The sequence below is a fragment of the Uloborus diversus genome, chromosome 1 (assembly GCF_026930045.1).
Source record: "Uloborus diversus isolate 005 chromosome 1, Udiv.v.3.1, whole genome shotgun sequence".
Lineage (NCBI taxonomy): Eukaryota > Metazoa > Arthropoda > Arachnida > Araneae > Uloboridae > Uloborus > Uloborus diversus.
Window position 1 is genome coordinate 246,766,989 of NC_072731.1, and position 15,297 is coordinate 246,782,285.

At 31.1% G+C, this 15,297-nt stretch overlaps 1 protein-coding gene across 1 annotated transcript in view; it reads right to left on the bottom strand.

Moving 5' to 3' along the window:
• The window catches only part of LOC129219775 (dynein axonemal heavy chain 8-like), a 189,951-nt gene that overhangs the window by 144,036 nt on the left and 30,618 nt on the right, over positions 1-15,297 (bottom strand). Inside the window, exons 11-15 of the mRNA XM_054854077.1 lie at positions 13,207-13,342; positions 7,882-8,078; positions 2,953-3,033; positions 2,743-2,859; positions 2,379-2,525 (exon numbers count right to left, since the gene is read on the bottom strand). Of these exons, the coding sequence (XP_054710052.1) occupies positions 2,379-2,525; positions 2,743-2,859; positions 2,953-3,033; positions 7,882-8,078; positions 13,207-13,342 (678 nt within the window). The remainder of the gene's footprint in view (positions 1-2,378; positions 2,526-2,742; positions 2,860-2,952; positions 3,034-7,881; positions 8,079-13,206; positions 13,343-15,297) is intronic.

The following is a 15,297-nucleotide window of genomic DNA, read 5'->3' on the forward strand; positions in this document are numbered from 1 at the left end:
TCATTATTTCCTTAATAATTGGTGAAAGCGAAAACTCTGGATTAACAAACTTGGATAACGTTATACAAGGTAAAAAATTTTATTGTTTTGTATGAATTTGTAAGAATATGGGGTTTTTTTTAATCTTAAATTAATTAAACTTACCATATTTTACAGCAGCATTTAGTTGGAATGGACAGTATGCAAAATATTTTCTTGAATATATTATCGTAGAACAAAATGAATAACCGAGAAAGAATTTACTTTATTCCTTTTATTCTCAGCTGAAAGGTTTCGCCAAATTTGTTTAGGGTTATAGCGTTAGTATTGTGCGAGCAAAGTAGCCTTGGCGAGATTTCGCGTTTTTAGTTAAACAATTTTCAATTTTTATCATGAGTGGAATAAAATGGTAGTAAGATTACAGAATTCAATAAGTGAAAAGAAATAATGGTCAATCAACTGAAAAGAAAACTACCACCATATATCCGTGAGAATTTTGTTGATGATTTGCATAACATGACACAATTAAATCGTAACTCAGAAATTAGAAAAATCTAAACAGAAAATTTTTAAATTAATCGATTCGGGAATTCGAGAGAAATACATCAACTACAAATGGAAAACAATAAGCGCTATCCAAGCAAGGCAAAAAAGTATCATCTTCTTTCGATAACAATTTGTAATGTCATATTGAATTTTCTAGCATTAATTGTTATTCTTGTCAGGCCACAATTATTATTTAGTTTTATCAAGAATTGATAAATATCGAATTCAACATAGCTGCTTAGAACTACGAACTACGTAGTTTGCATTAATCTTTGACGTTTAGTAATGCTTCTTGAATTCTCATTTCTTTCTACATGGGCCAGAATATCCACAAGACTTTGAAAATTAATTTAAAAAGAATAGAGCAAAAAAATCATACGTACGAACAAAAATCACAACACTTTTAGCATTTTCTTCGTTCCCATGTGCGTTTGTTTTAGTTTTTAAGTCCGCCATTAGACAGTGACTTCAGTGCCCCCTATAGTTCGTTGGAGTTGCGAATAGCCGATGATCGAGTAACCGGTGTGTTTTGACAGTGAAACTCACGCCACGGCATGATAATGTCAATGTGATAATATGTTTTGGTAATGCTTAAAATACAGGGAAAGGCTTTGTTGTGACAAGCCAAACTGGATATGGTAACTTAACTGTTTTACTGGTAAGACTGTGTCATTTCAGGGGAATGAAGAAACAAAAAAGTGGTTGAAAATTAACGCTATCCACTGGAGTTTAGGGTTAATCCACTGGAGCTCGGGTTGAAATTTCAAATATCAAAATATCAACTAACAGGCAATTGCTTCGTTCAAATGTAGAAGCAATTTTCACCCGTCATGCCTTGATGGGCGACTTTCTAGTTAATAATAGTCAGAGGTATTTTTTGTTCTTAAAGTTTAAAGTTCTTTAAGTTTTTGAATGATATTTTATAATTTAATGAAATTTTAAAAATTAGAATTGTTTAGCATTTGAAAAATTTACGGGCGGGTTTGAGAAAAACACAAGTGATGGAAAAGCATGGGTAATTTCATGTCTGCAGTAGAAATGGCTGCTTTGGTTGCTCTTGCGGTGACATTATTTACTTATCAAAAAATAAATAAATAAATAAAAAATAAATAAAGGAGTTTTGGCTAACAAAGGTTCTACTGAACTTATTAACATAAAGAACATTTTAAGCTCGTACAGTAAAAAATCAACTGTTGTAGCAGAAGGCTTAAAATTAATTTTGGAAATTTATACAGCGAAGAAGTAATCCTCACAATAGATTTTGCAAACTGTTTGGGAAATTCATTTTGTGAAAAATAAACTATCATAGTCATTAGTCAATTTACGCTTTAGTAACCGACTATTTTCGAAAAAATTTCATTTAACTACGAGGTGTCTAGTAATCTAGTGTACCGAAAATCCAGTCCATTTCGAGTAAGGCATTCAAAAAATTTCCAGCTACTCTTTTTTACCTTTTTGAATCCACAGTCCAGTTTTGATGCTATCTACTTATTACTTTGAGGCCACTAATGGCTAGTTAAATAAAAGAAAAATCAGTAGTATGAAATTAATATTCTCAACTTTGGGGAGTTAAAGCTAATCTTGCTTAACGAAGCATGCTATATGCTTTCAAGAAACTTAGCAGTTGGAGTAGTGGATACAACTGGAAAATAGGTTGCTGGGGATCACATGAGGAGAAAATTGATTGAACGGAATAATGATCTGTATACAGATTATATAAAAAAATAAAAAAAAAACTGAGGATCCTAGACTGGAAATTAGAGTTTATAAGAAGTATGGGAAAGATCTTTACTGATTCATGCAGGAAAGGTGTAAGTAAAATTTGTAGTAGAAAACATGTTTCAACAACTAACTTTTTCAACAAAAACTAATAGACTACTTGCCTGAACTTCTTCTGGAAAACTCTCAGGATCTAAAGAGCAACTTGGTGGTTCAAAAAGATAAATTTTGACTATACTGTCTAGTAACCTATTAAGTCTCGTTGAGTTGGTATCATTAGCCTAGAAGAAGTTTCAAATGAATTAATTTACAGCAATTATGCATGAGTAAGACAAATTAGTTAGACTAGAAATGTATCAAAACAAAACACCACATCAAATCAATTTTAAAAAGATCAATGTAACACACTTAAAATTATAAACATTTGATACTTTTTCTGTTTGAAGCTATTCAGATAAAACAGAAAAAGATTTTGATAATATAGGGTATCATACATACCCTAAAAATGATGAATTCCAAATTTTCTATTTCTTTTCTTACATTTATAATGTAAGATTCAAGCTTTGTACTAAGCCATTTTAAATACGTTCCACCTGGCTTTATGGCAGAATCAACCTAAAATTTATATTTAAAAAAAAAAGATTAAATAAAAGGGAAGAGCGTTCAGGAAAACAATTCAAAATTTTGAAAAAAAATTATTTTGCTTACCCTTTTAACCACAGGTGATATGAGAGGACTAAAAATGTTGAGGATTCTTGCTTTAATCTTTCTTAAGTTGTATAAAAGCTCCTGCACAAGAGTAAGAAATAAAACCAGAGTAGTCACAAAAGAATGAAATAAATTTCAAGTTAAGGTAAAAATTTTGGACCAAGACATCTATCTACATTTTGCAAACATAACTTTTAGATTACATTATAATGTACTAAAGCCACTAACATTAACTCTGTATAATTTTCAGAAACCATTTTCTTTTTCCAAGAACATGCTGGTTTCTTCGCTTTATTTAGGCAGAAATGCAGGCAGCTTCATTTGAAGGATCAGGGGAAAGGGGTCAATTACCTCTTCCCCTGGATTTTAGAAATATGAGTATACATTTGATTTTGTATTAAATTGTTCTTGTATTGAATACAACATGTTGCCCCCCCCCCCCCCCAAAAAAAAACTTTGAAATGATGGGCGAACTGAAATGGGGTTAAATGCAACATCACACAGACTTGCAAACATGCCTCAAACTGTTTTAAAACAATTTCTTAACTATATACAGTGAAGCACGTTTATAAGTTTTTGAAGGGACTGTATGAAAAAAGCGTACAAATGAAAAAACATAATTGGTATAGATTAATGTATATTAGACTCTGCAGGGACCAACTTAATAAACGTAAAATTGATAAAAACGTCCCACATAACGTCCCCACTTCCCACATAAATAAATTTATAGTTTTTTTTAAGCTGTGGTTTTTCAACATAAAATACTGTTAGGATGCAGAAAAAATGAGTGTGAGAGAGAGATACAAAATACGGTACTGTATGAACATAATGCAATAATAATAATAAAATGCAGCACTATAACAGTACTGTACAGTAGGGTGGGCCAAAAAACAACTTTCTTTGTTATTTCGATGATGGGTAGCGCGGAAAGGTGCCATTGGTGAAGCAAAGTGCACATAAAAAAATTTGAATTTTTCTGCACAATTTCTTGATTTGCCGCAATTGGGTTGAAGTTTCGAAAAAATGCTGTTTTTTCACGTTTTTAGACAAAAATTAGTAAAAATAGTATGTTTCTATTTTCGATGATAAGTTGTGTGGAAAAGGTGCCATTGGTGGCATTAAACTCCCGTAAAAATTTTGAGGTGTGTGGTATATTTCTTTCCTTTGCCACAAATGAGTAGAAGTTTTGGCAATTTTCAGTTTTTTTGACGTTTTCAATAAATTCTCACAAATGGTAAAAATTTTGTTTTTGCCATATTTTTCTGCAATAATTATATAGTTTTATCAAATGTGATGCATTTTTAAATGCGTATTGTGTTATAAATTAACCATTTATTGCGTATGAAATTTTAAATTTAAAATCCGCTATTTGAAAACTTTGTAGAGCCGCTTTCAATATTAAGATTAAACAGCACGGAACTCAACAAAGAGCAAAAGATGGTGTGGATGTACAGAAAATTTCTGCTTGTACTTCCAACAGTATTTATTTACACTGTTTTAGGCAATAAAAATTTTTTAAGAATTGAACATCTGCATTTTAGCGTTTTTACTTCTGTTACAGTACTGCTACAATGAAAGCATCTTTTACTTCGTTGCCATCTGCAAATTCCGCTTTATTTTAGTAATATTTCTATTTCCTGCACACTTCCGTTTCTTGTGAGGAAAAACATTTCATGATTTGAAAACATTTCATGCTATTGGCGACTGTTTTTAGTTAAGAGATAATAACCTTGTTCTTATTTAAAAAGATTTACCAGTGATTAAGAACGAGTTCTGCGCTACTCCCGTTGGTTTTGAACACAAATCAAACAGAGCTGCACTACTTTTTCTAAAAGCATATTTTAAATTAAAAAATTTATACACAATAATTATTTAATTTATAACGCACCACACATCTGAAAATGTATCACATGTGATAAAATCACATAATTATGGCAGAGAAATATGGCGAAAACCAAATGTTTACTATTTGAGAAAATTTATTAAAAATGTAAAAAAAAGCCTGAAAATTGCCAAATCTCTACTCATTTGTGGCAAAGGAAAGAAATATAGCACAAACCCAGGGTTGGCCGGATTGGAACCAATTGGGTTGGACCCAATGGGTTTTTTTGAAAAAACCCATTTAAAAAAACCCATTATTTAGCCCACTTTTGGGTTTTTTAAAATTTTCTGAGAACTTTTTTTTTTAAATAATTTAAATACTTTTACAATTTAAACTTCTTTTTTATTTCTTCTTCACAATAGGCAATGAACATAAAAAATGAATTTTGAACTTTAATAGTATTTCTTAACTCTTAAGGGCATTAAAAAATGCTTCAAAGATTTTAAATAAATATATTTAACTTTTTCCTTTAACTGGTCAATAAGGAACTCAAATCATCTTGACTAAGTCCTGTCACGTCAGATTTTCTCAATATTTGTAGATTGTACAGAGGAAATTACTCTAGCTAAAAGGCTTTCATTTGAAATTATTTTCTGCAAACCAACACGTCACAAAACTCGAATAAACCAGGTATATTTTTTAGAAATTTACAGGTTTTACAAATGGTCGGACAGAAAACGGAATAGGATGTACAGTATTTTCATTATCTTACGAAAAAGTTTAATATTTCTTACTCTGTTCACAGAAATAAAAAAACAGGCAACATAAAATTCAAAGAAATGTCTTAATTAGGCTGGAATTCAGTAAAAAGGGATTTTAACTACTTGAGGTTCTACAGTAGTTTTGCATAACAAAATGAAATACAATAAAGTAAAATGCAAAAAAAAAAAAAAAATTAAAAACAAACAGTAGATTTTATCACTCGAGAAGTAACTTTGCCCTAACTGTTGGTAATCATGGAAACTAAAAAAATCTGAAACTTCACCATTCGTGGGTTTCATCATCTTTTATACTTTACATCAGAAAACGCTGAATTTTCCAGCTTTTTTTATCAAGACAATTTTTGTGCTTTGTCCATATACTTATGCTACAATATGCTACAAGTACCCCACCTTTCCCCTAAAAAAAGACAAAAAAACCCACATTTCTTTTAAAAAACCCAGCTTTAGTTGGGGTTTTTTGGGTTTTATTTAAAAAAACCCAAAAAACCCTGGGTCCATGGGCTTTTTTTAAAAAACCCGGATTTTTGCCAACCCTGCACACACCTCAAAATTTTTATGGAAGTTTAGTTCCACCAACGGCACCTTTTCCATGCAACTCATCATCGAAAATAGAAACATACTATTTTTACTGATTTTGGATAAAAACATGAAAAAATAGCATTTTTTCGAAACTTCAACCCAACTGCAGCAGATCAAGAAATTGCACAAAAACATTCAAATATTTTATGCGCCCTTTGCTCCACCAAAAGCACCTTTTCCGCACTACACATCATTGAAATAAAAAAGTTGTTTTTCGGCCCACCCTACTGTACAGTAAATAAAGTAATAATAATTATAACTGAAAAAAAGAAAAAAGAAGATGATGATGATTGGTGCTGCGCAGCAGATAGTGATCAGTGCTCTCCCACAAATCAAGGATGTTCACAATTCCGTTTGATTGTAAGAAATTTCTTCTTTCCATTTTCACTAGCTTTAGATTAAGCAGCCTATTTAAGTGCTGTTATATTTAATTAACTTTCATACTTAGAATTAAAAAAAACAAAACAAAAAAACAAAAACAAATGGAAAGTAGAGTATCTATTTTCCACTAGGATATTCAAACATCTATTGGGATCTTCAAACAAACTAATAGAGCAAGTTTTAGACCAGTGTGGTGTGGGACCTTCTGCCTTCAGCGATGCTAAATGGAAGAAAGTTCATTCATGAAGCCATATTTAATAGCCAATAATGAAGCCGATACTTATGCCTCACACTTCGCTTTGAAGAATCTTGTACTACTCTAGTAAAACCTACGCAATCCAATATATTGAATTTACACAAATTAAAGGGGGAAACCAGTTTAGAAGGCTGAAATATTAGTGTTTTTTTTTTCTTTTTAACAGGGAAGGAATTATCAGAATTAGTTCAAAACTTGGAAGATATTTTATTCATGTTTTGAAATACACTTCGTAATGTTTTCAACTCATTTCCGACAAAAATAGAAGCTGATGTTTGTGGCTGGTCGCCATTAGAGCTTGTTGCTCATGGGTATTACTGAGTCAACTTTTATCTGTAAACATTACATCTTTTTTTTCGTAAACAACATATTTTCTAAGAATATAAACCTAATTGTAATCTAAAAAGTTGAAAACGGCATGTTTTTGAGGTGTTTGATCACAATGTCATGTGTTTCGACCATTTTTTCACCTTTTTTGCATCAAAAAATATTGTTAACTATAACATCATCCCAGAATTAGGTTCATATAGATTGTAATTGAATAAAGAATATTCGCACAAATTTCAGAATGATTGGTCAATAACTTTTTTAGCTAGAATGCCCACCAGATGAAAAAAAGTAAAAAAAAAAAAAAACATGTTTGAAAAAAATGAAGAATTCAAGGCAGTAAGTACCTTTGAGTACCTTCTACTGAAGGCCAATAAACAACATCTGCCAAAATTCTTTTGTCTCTAACATCCCATACTACAGGGATATTGAGCCATATAACTGAATAAGGGACTACCTGAGCACCGCATGCTTCGGCACTCAATGATCTGATGGGCGATCACAAAAAAGTGCTCATAGAATTGAACTTTGCATTGAAATTGTGACAACATACTCTTAAATAGTTTTTCTAACATTTTTTGACTTAAAAAAAGTTTTTTTTGTTTTTCACCCTTTTAAGCTGGTTTCTTCCATTAAATCGTGCTGTATTGGGAGTCCACTTCAACTCCAAACGCTTCTCCTGTAAAATTTCGTTTCTTTGTATTGTGGCACTCTTCTTCCAAATGAGAAATTTAAACAACTTTGCTTTTAAAAGAGGAATAAATAAAACTGCATATACCTACCTGCAACTGCACTTTAGACGTCATTAATTTGTCATAATTGTGCAACAAAAATTTTCCTTCATCTGGTATGCTTAAGTCAAGAGAAACTATGGCTTGAGAATCTTGTATCATGTAGTAAAGTGTGTTTGTGAAATTAACAGCCCAAAAGTCATCTCCATTTTCATTTTGCATCTGAATTACTACAGTTTTTTCCACCTCTTCAAAAGAGAAAAAGCATAAATAAAAAATCAATTTGCTTAAGTAAATATAATTAAGAAACATATGCAGGTTTTACTCTACAGCTAAAGGAAATTTCCTCTACTGGCAACTGTAAATAGTACAAGAGTGCAAAATAAATTCCAAAAGCTTAAACTATACATATAAAGTTCAAACTACTTCTCACCATAGTTCACAGTAATGTTAAATGGAATGCGTTATAAAATTACATTTGAAAAACACATGTTTAGTTTTAGCATTATAGCGATTATTATACACTAATATTACATCCAGTTATAGTTAGTAAGCAAGTACAGTATTTTTGCAAGTATAAATTTCAATTTTAATAAACTTTCTTAAGCATTAAGTTTTAAACTTCTTACTCCCCTTCACCTTATTTGTGGCTCCTACTTCAAATAGCAATATTTTAGTTTGAAAATGTGCGCAAAATTTCCTTTTTTTTTCAATCACATCATTTATTCAAGTAAAACACACAAAGCCTTAAAGTAACTATAAGAATCATCTTTAAATAGAAACAGAGACCAACGCCCACTTAATACTAAATGCCTAATGAGTTCGCCTCAAAAAGTGTATGTTTTTCGAACTCCCAAACTGACTTCCGGTGCACCTTTCAACGCTACCTGGTGGCAATACAAGGATGGGGTTCGGGTGTCTGCACATATGGAAATTCAGGGAAAGTCATAGATTTCGACTATGATCAAAAATTGACATGGAACGTCCTGATTTTCAGCAAAAGATGGTCAAAATTCATGGAAACTGACATCTGGTCATGGATTTTGGGTTCAAGAACATGCATATTTATCAAATTCTAAAATTAGGTGCAAAATTCATGCATCTTGGCTGTTTTTTACGCTTTTACCCATCAGTCCCAATTTTTCACACATTTCGAAATCTGTTTGCATCCACTTCTATAATACTCACTCGTTGTTCTTTACGATGTTATTCTACCATTTGGACGTTTATTATTTTGTATTCAGCATTATTTTAAACCTCCTTATGTGTCTAATTGTGTAGTTGGAGACTTGTATATTTCTAAATTTGCCTCTCTCATTCTACTCAAAAATTTTAAGTCATTTGCATCCAAGTTCATTCAAGAGACTCATAAAAAAATTTCATTAATTATCAGCTGTGTCCAAGGGCGAATACAAGGGGGGAGGGGGCGATGGGGGCGATCGCCCCCCCCCCCCTTGAGCCAAGAGATAAATAACCGGGCACCAACCAAAATTAACCAAAAAAAACAACTAAAAAATATTCGCAAAACAAAATATTCTTCAGAGGCAAAAGAACATTATTTCTTGCCTTTATAGGAATAAGAATTCATAACATTTTTTTTTCTTTGATTGAATTTTGGCTTGAAAATATGATGAAACAGAAACCTCAAGATCTTCACCGAGAAAGAAAAAGTCTAACAGGCTGAAATGCAAATCATAAAGGGGAAAGGGGGAAACATAACCTTCGCAATCAGACATTCAGAGCCGCCGATTTTTTGATGACGCCAGTCATTCTGTCTGTAGAGTGTCACTCTAGGAAACAGTGGGAAACGTTCAGTCATTGTCTCTCTTGAATACTGGTCACATCTAACTTCCAAAAGTTGACTGTAAGTCCAAAAGAAACAAATCAATTTATTAGGATTTTTCAAGAAAGAAGACGAAGATAAAACCCATGAAACTGGTGAGCTACCAGATGTTGTTAGACAAGGTACGTTTATGTATTTTCTTTTCGTTTCTTCTTTTTCTGATTAGACAAGTTTTGGTCTGTATGTGAGTGTGCATGCATAGATATTTTTAACGCCTCATAAACACATTCATTAAAAATCGAAAAGACGGCTCAAAAACTATTGTGAACTGTAATTGACGGTTTGTGTTTTAAGCCTTCGAAAACCTTGTTGTAGCCTTTGAAAACACAAAACCTAAGTTCCGCGGGATGATAATATTTATCAAAAATTTATTAAATTAGAAAAAACAAAATTAAATAAATTGACTAGGGCCACTCTAGCTGGAGTCAGTTTTATATGTTCTCCATGTATTAAAAAAAAGTAAGGTCAAAGAAATAATGAAAGGAAGTCTGTGGTGGGCTTGCGTCCAGAAGACCCCATAGCACCTACAACCTTGAAATTTGTACGAAATTACTTCGAGCCCCCTCCCCCCATTGTTTGCACCTTGGGTTTTATGTTTTAAACTTCGAATTAGATTTTTTGTAATTAATTTTTAAGCTAGAAATTTCACATTAATTGCCTATTACCAGGATGAAAGATTTCTCATACCCCCTAGCATTCGATGTCATTGGGAAAACATTTTTTTTTTCTGAATCAGATTCAGCTTGTTCCAATATTATCAATGAATTAAAACAACACAATCAATTTTTATCACGTTTGTATTTGTTTATATATATATATATATATATATATATATATATATATATATATATATATATATATACACATATATATATATGTATATATATATATATATATATATGGGGTAAATAATAAAAATCTATCCCTCCCCCCACCTTGAGAAGTTTCTGGATCCGCCCTTGGCTGTGTCTTTAGTTAATGAACATTTTAGAAAATAAAATTGGTCAAAAGAATTAATTAAGAATGTTTAGGACATAAATAACATACAGAAATCAGGGAATTTTCAATCGGGAATTTTTTCAGTATTTGTAGCCTATCCTAAAACTTTGGCAGTAGTGTGTCAGGTAATGTCTGGTAAGTAAATTATTAATTACTTTAATTTAATTTTTTTTCTGATTATTTGTTCATTTATTTTTTGTAAACATAATTTTAGTATTTACTAAATTGCTAGTCACAGATTTTTTTTGAAAACTAGTAGCTTTCAAAAAATAATAAGTTTTAGATTCATTATTTATTCAGAAAATAAAATATTTATTTAAAAAAATGCAAAAGAAAAAAAATCAAGCTAAATGTTTCGCTGTTCACCTGCTGTTTTACATCATTATTGCTGTGCATGTTTAAAACTTCTTTTATTTTGAAAAATCATTTTGAAACTAAAATTTTTTTTCAGTATTTTTAATGATTGAAAATAAATTTGTTTTCATGTAAATTCTTACTTATGTAAAAATTTTGTATGATTAATTGGAATCCAAAAAATATTTACAGAAATTTTAGATTTATAAGTGTATGTAATTGGTAACAAAATAATTAAGTTGAAACTCAAATTCATAATTTCATGCGTATCACTACTCATTGTTGCCTAAATTGTTTTTTAGTTACAATAGTAGATGAGCTAGTTACATTTCACTTTAATTTAAATTTTTATAAACATATGTCCTAAACATAGACCAGATTATTGCAATTTAATTTTCACAAAACATAAATTTAGATATTCTTGTGAAAAATTAATGGTTTTTGTGGAAAAATTGCATTTCCTGAGTCATGGAAGGTTACGAGCAGAAATCATGGATTTCAAAACTTGAAATATAGCAGATACCCTGGGCGTTGCTATGCCCATGGATCCAAACAATTCAAATCAAACTGTTAATTTTGGTTCATTTCAAAATTTTAATTTTGAAATAAACCAATTGTGTTCTTTGCTATTAATTTCTCATACCTCCCGATAGGTAGCAGTGGCAGGTGAACCAGAACTTAATTATCCTTGTTCCCTCAATTTGCGATCACTTTTGTTCTATGTTAAAAGCAAGAAAGCGAGAGGCATTTAGTATTAAGGGGGCGTTGCATGGACTTACTGTCGATCAATTATTGCTATTCGTCTGAGAAGAAAAATAAGCTCAATATGTGAAAAGCTCAATGGTTTTCTTTCTTTTCTTGAAGAAAGTAAATAATTTTTTATTATTTTACTTTTAAGTATCCTGCTTATTCTTTCTACGACTTAATCGTTCCTCTTTTTGGTCATATTGTGTGTGTCTAAAAATAAGTACATATTTGACAATTATTTTGTGCTCAAATCAATAACAAAAAGTCAAATCTGTAGATAAAAGTGTTTCAAAAATTGCATTATAATTTATGTTAATTTTTAATTATGAGTCACTGAACTGAACCTAGTTTATCTAACCTTGAACTTGCTTTACAGTAGATTTTAGATCAACACTTAAATGGAAAATTATAGCCATTGACTTAAAACTGTAAATCAATAAAATGACGCAGAAAATATATTTCCCGAGCGGCGTTAGGGAACGTCTTAATTTCTAACAAAAGAAGTGTGGGAGCCCTACAGCCCACAGAATTGTTCTTCTATATGTATTATAGGAAACTGGATTTCGTTAAGAATGTTAAAATTGTCATATAAGCGAAAATAAGTACAGAAGCTCAGCTCTCTTGGCCTCCTATGCAAGTTTAGCCTGTATAAGGGGTTGAATTAGTGCTAAATAAAATTGACCTCTTAAAAAGTAATACATTGGATCTTATAAGAGGCTCAGCAAGAAAACTCTTTAAATAATTACAAACATTGTTTATCGTAAATCAATGTAAAAAAGTTTTACAGAGATCCATTTTACTAGCACCGACAATTTTAATATGATTGAATGGATATTTCTTCAAATATTGCCAATAGCGCAAATCGAAACCAAATTTGAAAATCATTCTTTTCTCCAATATGGCGATATATCGTCTAAGTTGCCAAAAAAAAAAACCTTGGTGACCAGAAGCTTAGAGATATATTGCCAAGTAGTCGCCAAATTATAACATCACTTAAGTCTGCATTAAAACCAACATTGATTTGCCTTAAAAAGTTATAAAAGACCTATTTTGGAACATTTGAATGCAACCAAAAAGAGAGGTACTGACTAAATCCCACTCAGTCCATTAACAAAATTTCAACTTTCTGCGTCATGCTATTTTTGAGTTATATGATATATTCATACATATGCACATACAGACTTCACGATAAAACTCATGATGATTAACTTGGAGATCACCAAGAAGATCATTTTGACTGTCCACAGTTCTTAGGTACATATACACCGGTAGATGGCTGAAAAAAACAACTCAACATTCACTTGGGGTGAATAAAATGGAAGTTTAGACTAAAATTTGAGGGATATTTTTCTCATGGTTACAATACTTCTTTTACTATTTCAAAGGGAATAATGATAATAAAAAAAAGAAAGAAAAAGAACAAAATAATTTACCTTTCACAGCTTTTTTAACTTTCTTACAATAAATATTATGGTGAAGAATCATGTATTCCATTAACAACTCTGCCAATATGTTGTAACTCTGAACAATTCTAGCTGAATCTTCTTCTGGCAAGAGATGTAAAGCTGGCTGCAAAATTTTAAGCAGATATAATTTGATTTAGTTTTGATTAAATTAAATTGATAAAAGTAAATTATAACAAAAAGTTTTTAAAATCATAGCAAACTTTTATGACAAAAAACATATCAATGCAATAAAATGAAATAAAAAATGAATGAAAGAATTGTTTTAAAGTTCAAAAAACTACTCTATGGGGCAATGCTCATTTTTGGAATTCCTGCAGTAGTTAAACAATAGTGTAAAACTGAAAATTAGTTATCCACACACACACACACACACACACACACACACACACACACACACACATATATATATATACTAAAGGACCCGACAGATGTTGTTCTGTTCTAACTTTGTAAATTGAATAGTTAAAAAATTTCAATAAACTATCAAGTGTTTGAACCGTTTTGTTGAAACAAATAAGTAAAAAAAATGTTTTAAGCAGCTATGGTGTCAGAATGTGTATATTTATTACAACTTGATTTATCAAATTATCTAATGACCACTGAGCAGTTGTTTTATTAAATATTTTTTCTCCTGTACTTGATGGTTTGTTCCTTCAGCCATACTCAAAGGATAAAAAGCGTCCTCAGATATCAAGTGTAAAAATCTAACTACCCATCTAGAGCAAACAGGAAATCCCGCTGCAACATCCCCCATATGAAAAAGAAGAAAACAATCAAAAAGATATCGTTTAGAAAAATGATAAAAGTAGATACACTTCTCTGAATAAGCGAAAATCACTCATCCCTCCCCCTTCCCCCGATGTAAAATAAACACAGTATTCAACTAAAATGAATAAAAACTCTTTAAAAACAAAAAACAATTCTTTGCAATTTGAAATACTTCGCCAAATAAACAAAAAATACAATAAATTACATTAATAATAGCTTTAAAATGTAAACAAATGATCACGCAAATCTAATGTTTATAGCCAAAGTCGCCAAGTCACCACGTTACTGTAATCCAGCCGATCACTGAGCGAAGCCAACTCCGATCGATTAGCCGTCCGATCTTTCGAACGAAAATTTTTTAAACTTCATATATTGCCTAATTTGTTCTTTCCACCAAAGATAAAGATCTTCCACTGCACTGATTTTTTCTGCACAGAACTACCCTGTTGTAATTTATCTGGAGGAAAATAAAATTTATTTCATCTTTAAATTCCATCATCTTTTCCTTTAATAATGTTAGTAAGTTAGATAATCCTTACAGTATTCTTCACATTGGTGCTAAAACTCAGATGGATTTGAGCCGACAAAAAATGTTACTAGATACGGTACTTTTTGATCATTTGGTTTGGAAAACGTAAAGCACCGATACGGTCACATGGATCAACTACGACGACAGAACACACGTTTTGCGTGAACCTTCCAGTACTTTAGTTTGAAATATATCACAGGCCCTAAAATCGTTGTTTTCAAGAAATGAAGGCTTCACTCTCTCACTCTATGTTTTATCTTTTTTCAATTGACATATCACAATAGGAAATTTCATTACAAATTGCAGAGCTGGCTTTCTTATTGTCCTTTGGCAACAGGTTAAATATTTATTTCAGTTCTCGCTCAACAATAGGTTAAAATAAATATTAAACATTAGGGAGAAATAACCATCCAATGTTTAAATTTATTAATTAATTAACAAAAACGTTTCCGATTCGATCCATCACGCTTTGAAACCATGCTTGCCACAACTTAATTACACACAAAAAATTTGATCAAAATCGCTTCAGCCGTTTAAAAGCCTTATGGTGACAAAAGTCCGCACAGAAGATTTTTATATATTAAGATATATATATATATATAAATTATCTTGAATAAAAGATAAAAATTTGCCTCAAATAATTTTTTCCTTTCTCATAGTTGAAAACATTTAGTTGAAAACATTGGTCAATGTAGCAAAAATGATTTCAATTTAATGCAATATTGATGAAAATGTTAATTTAGTGCATTTTCATACAGGTC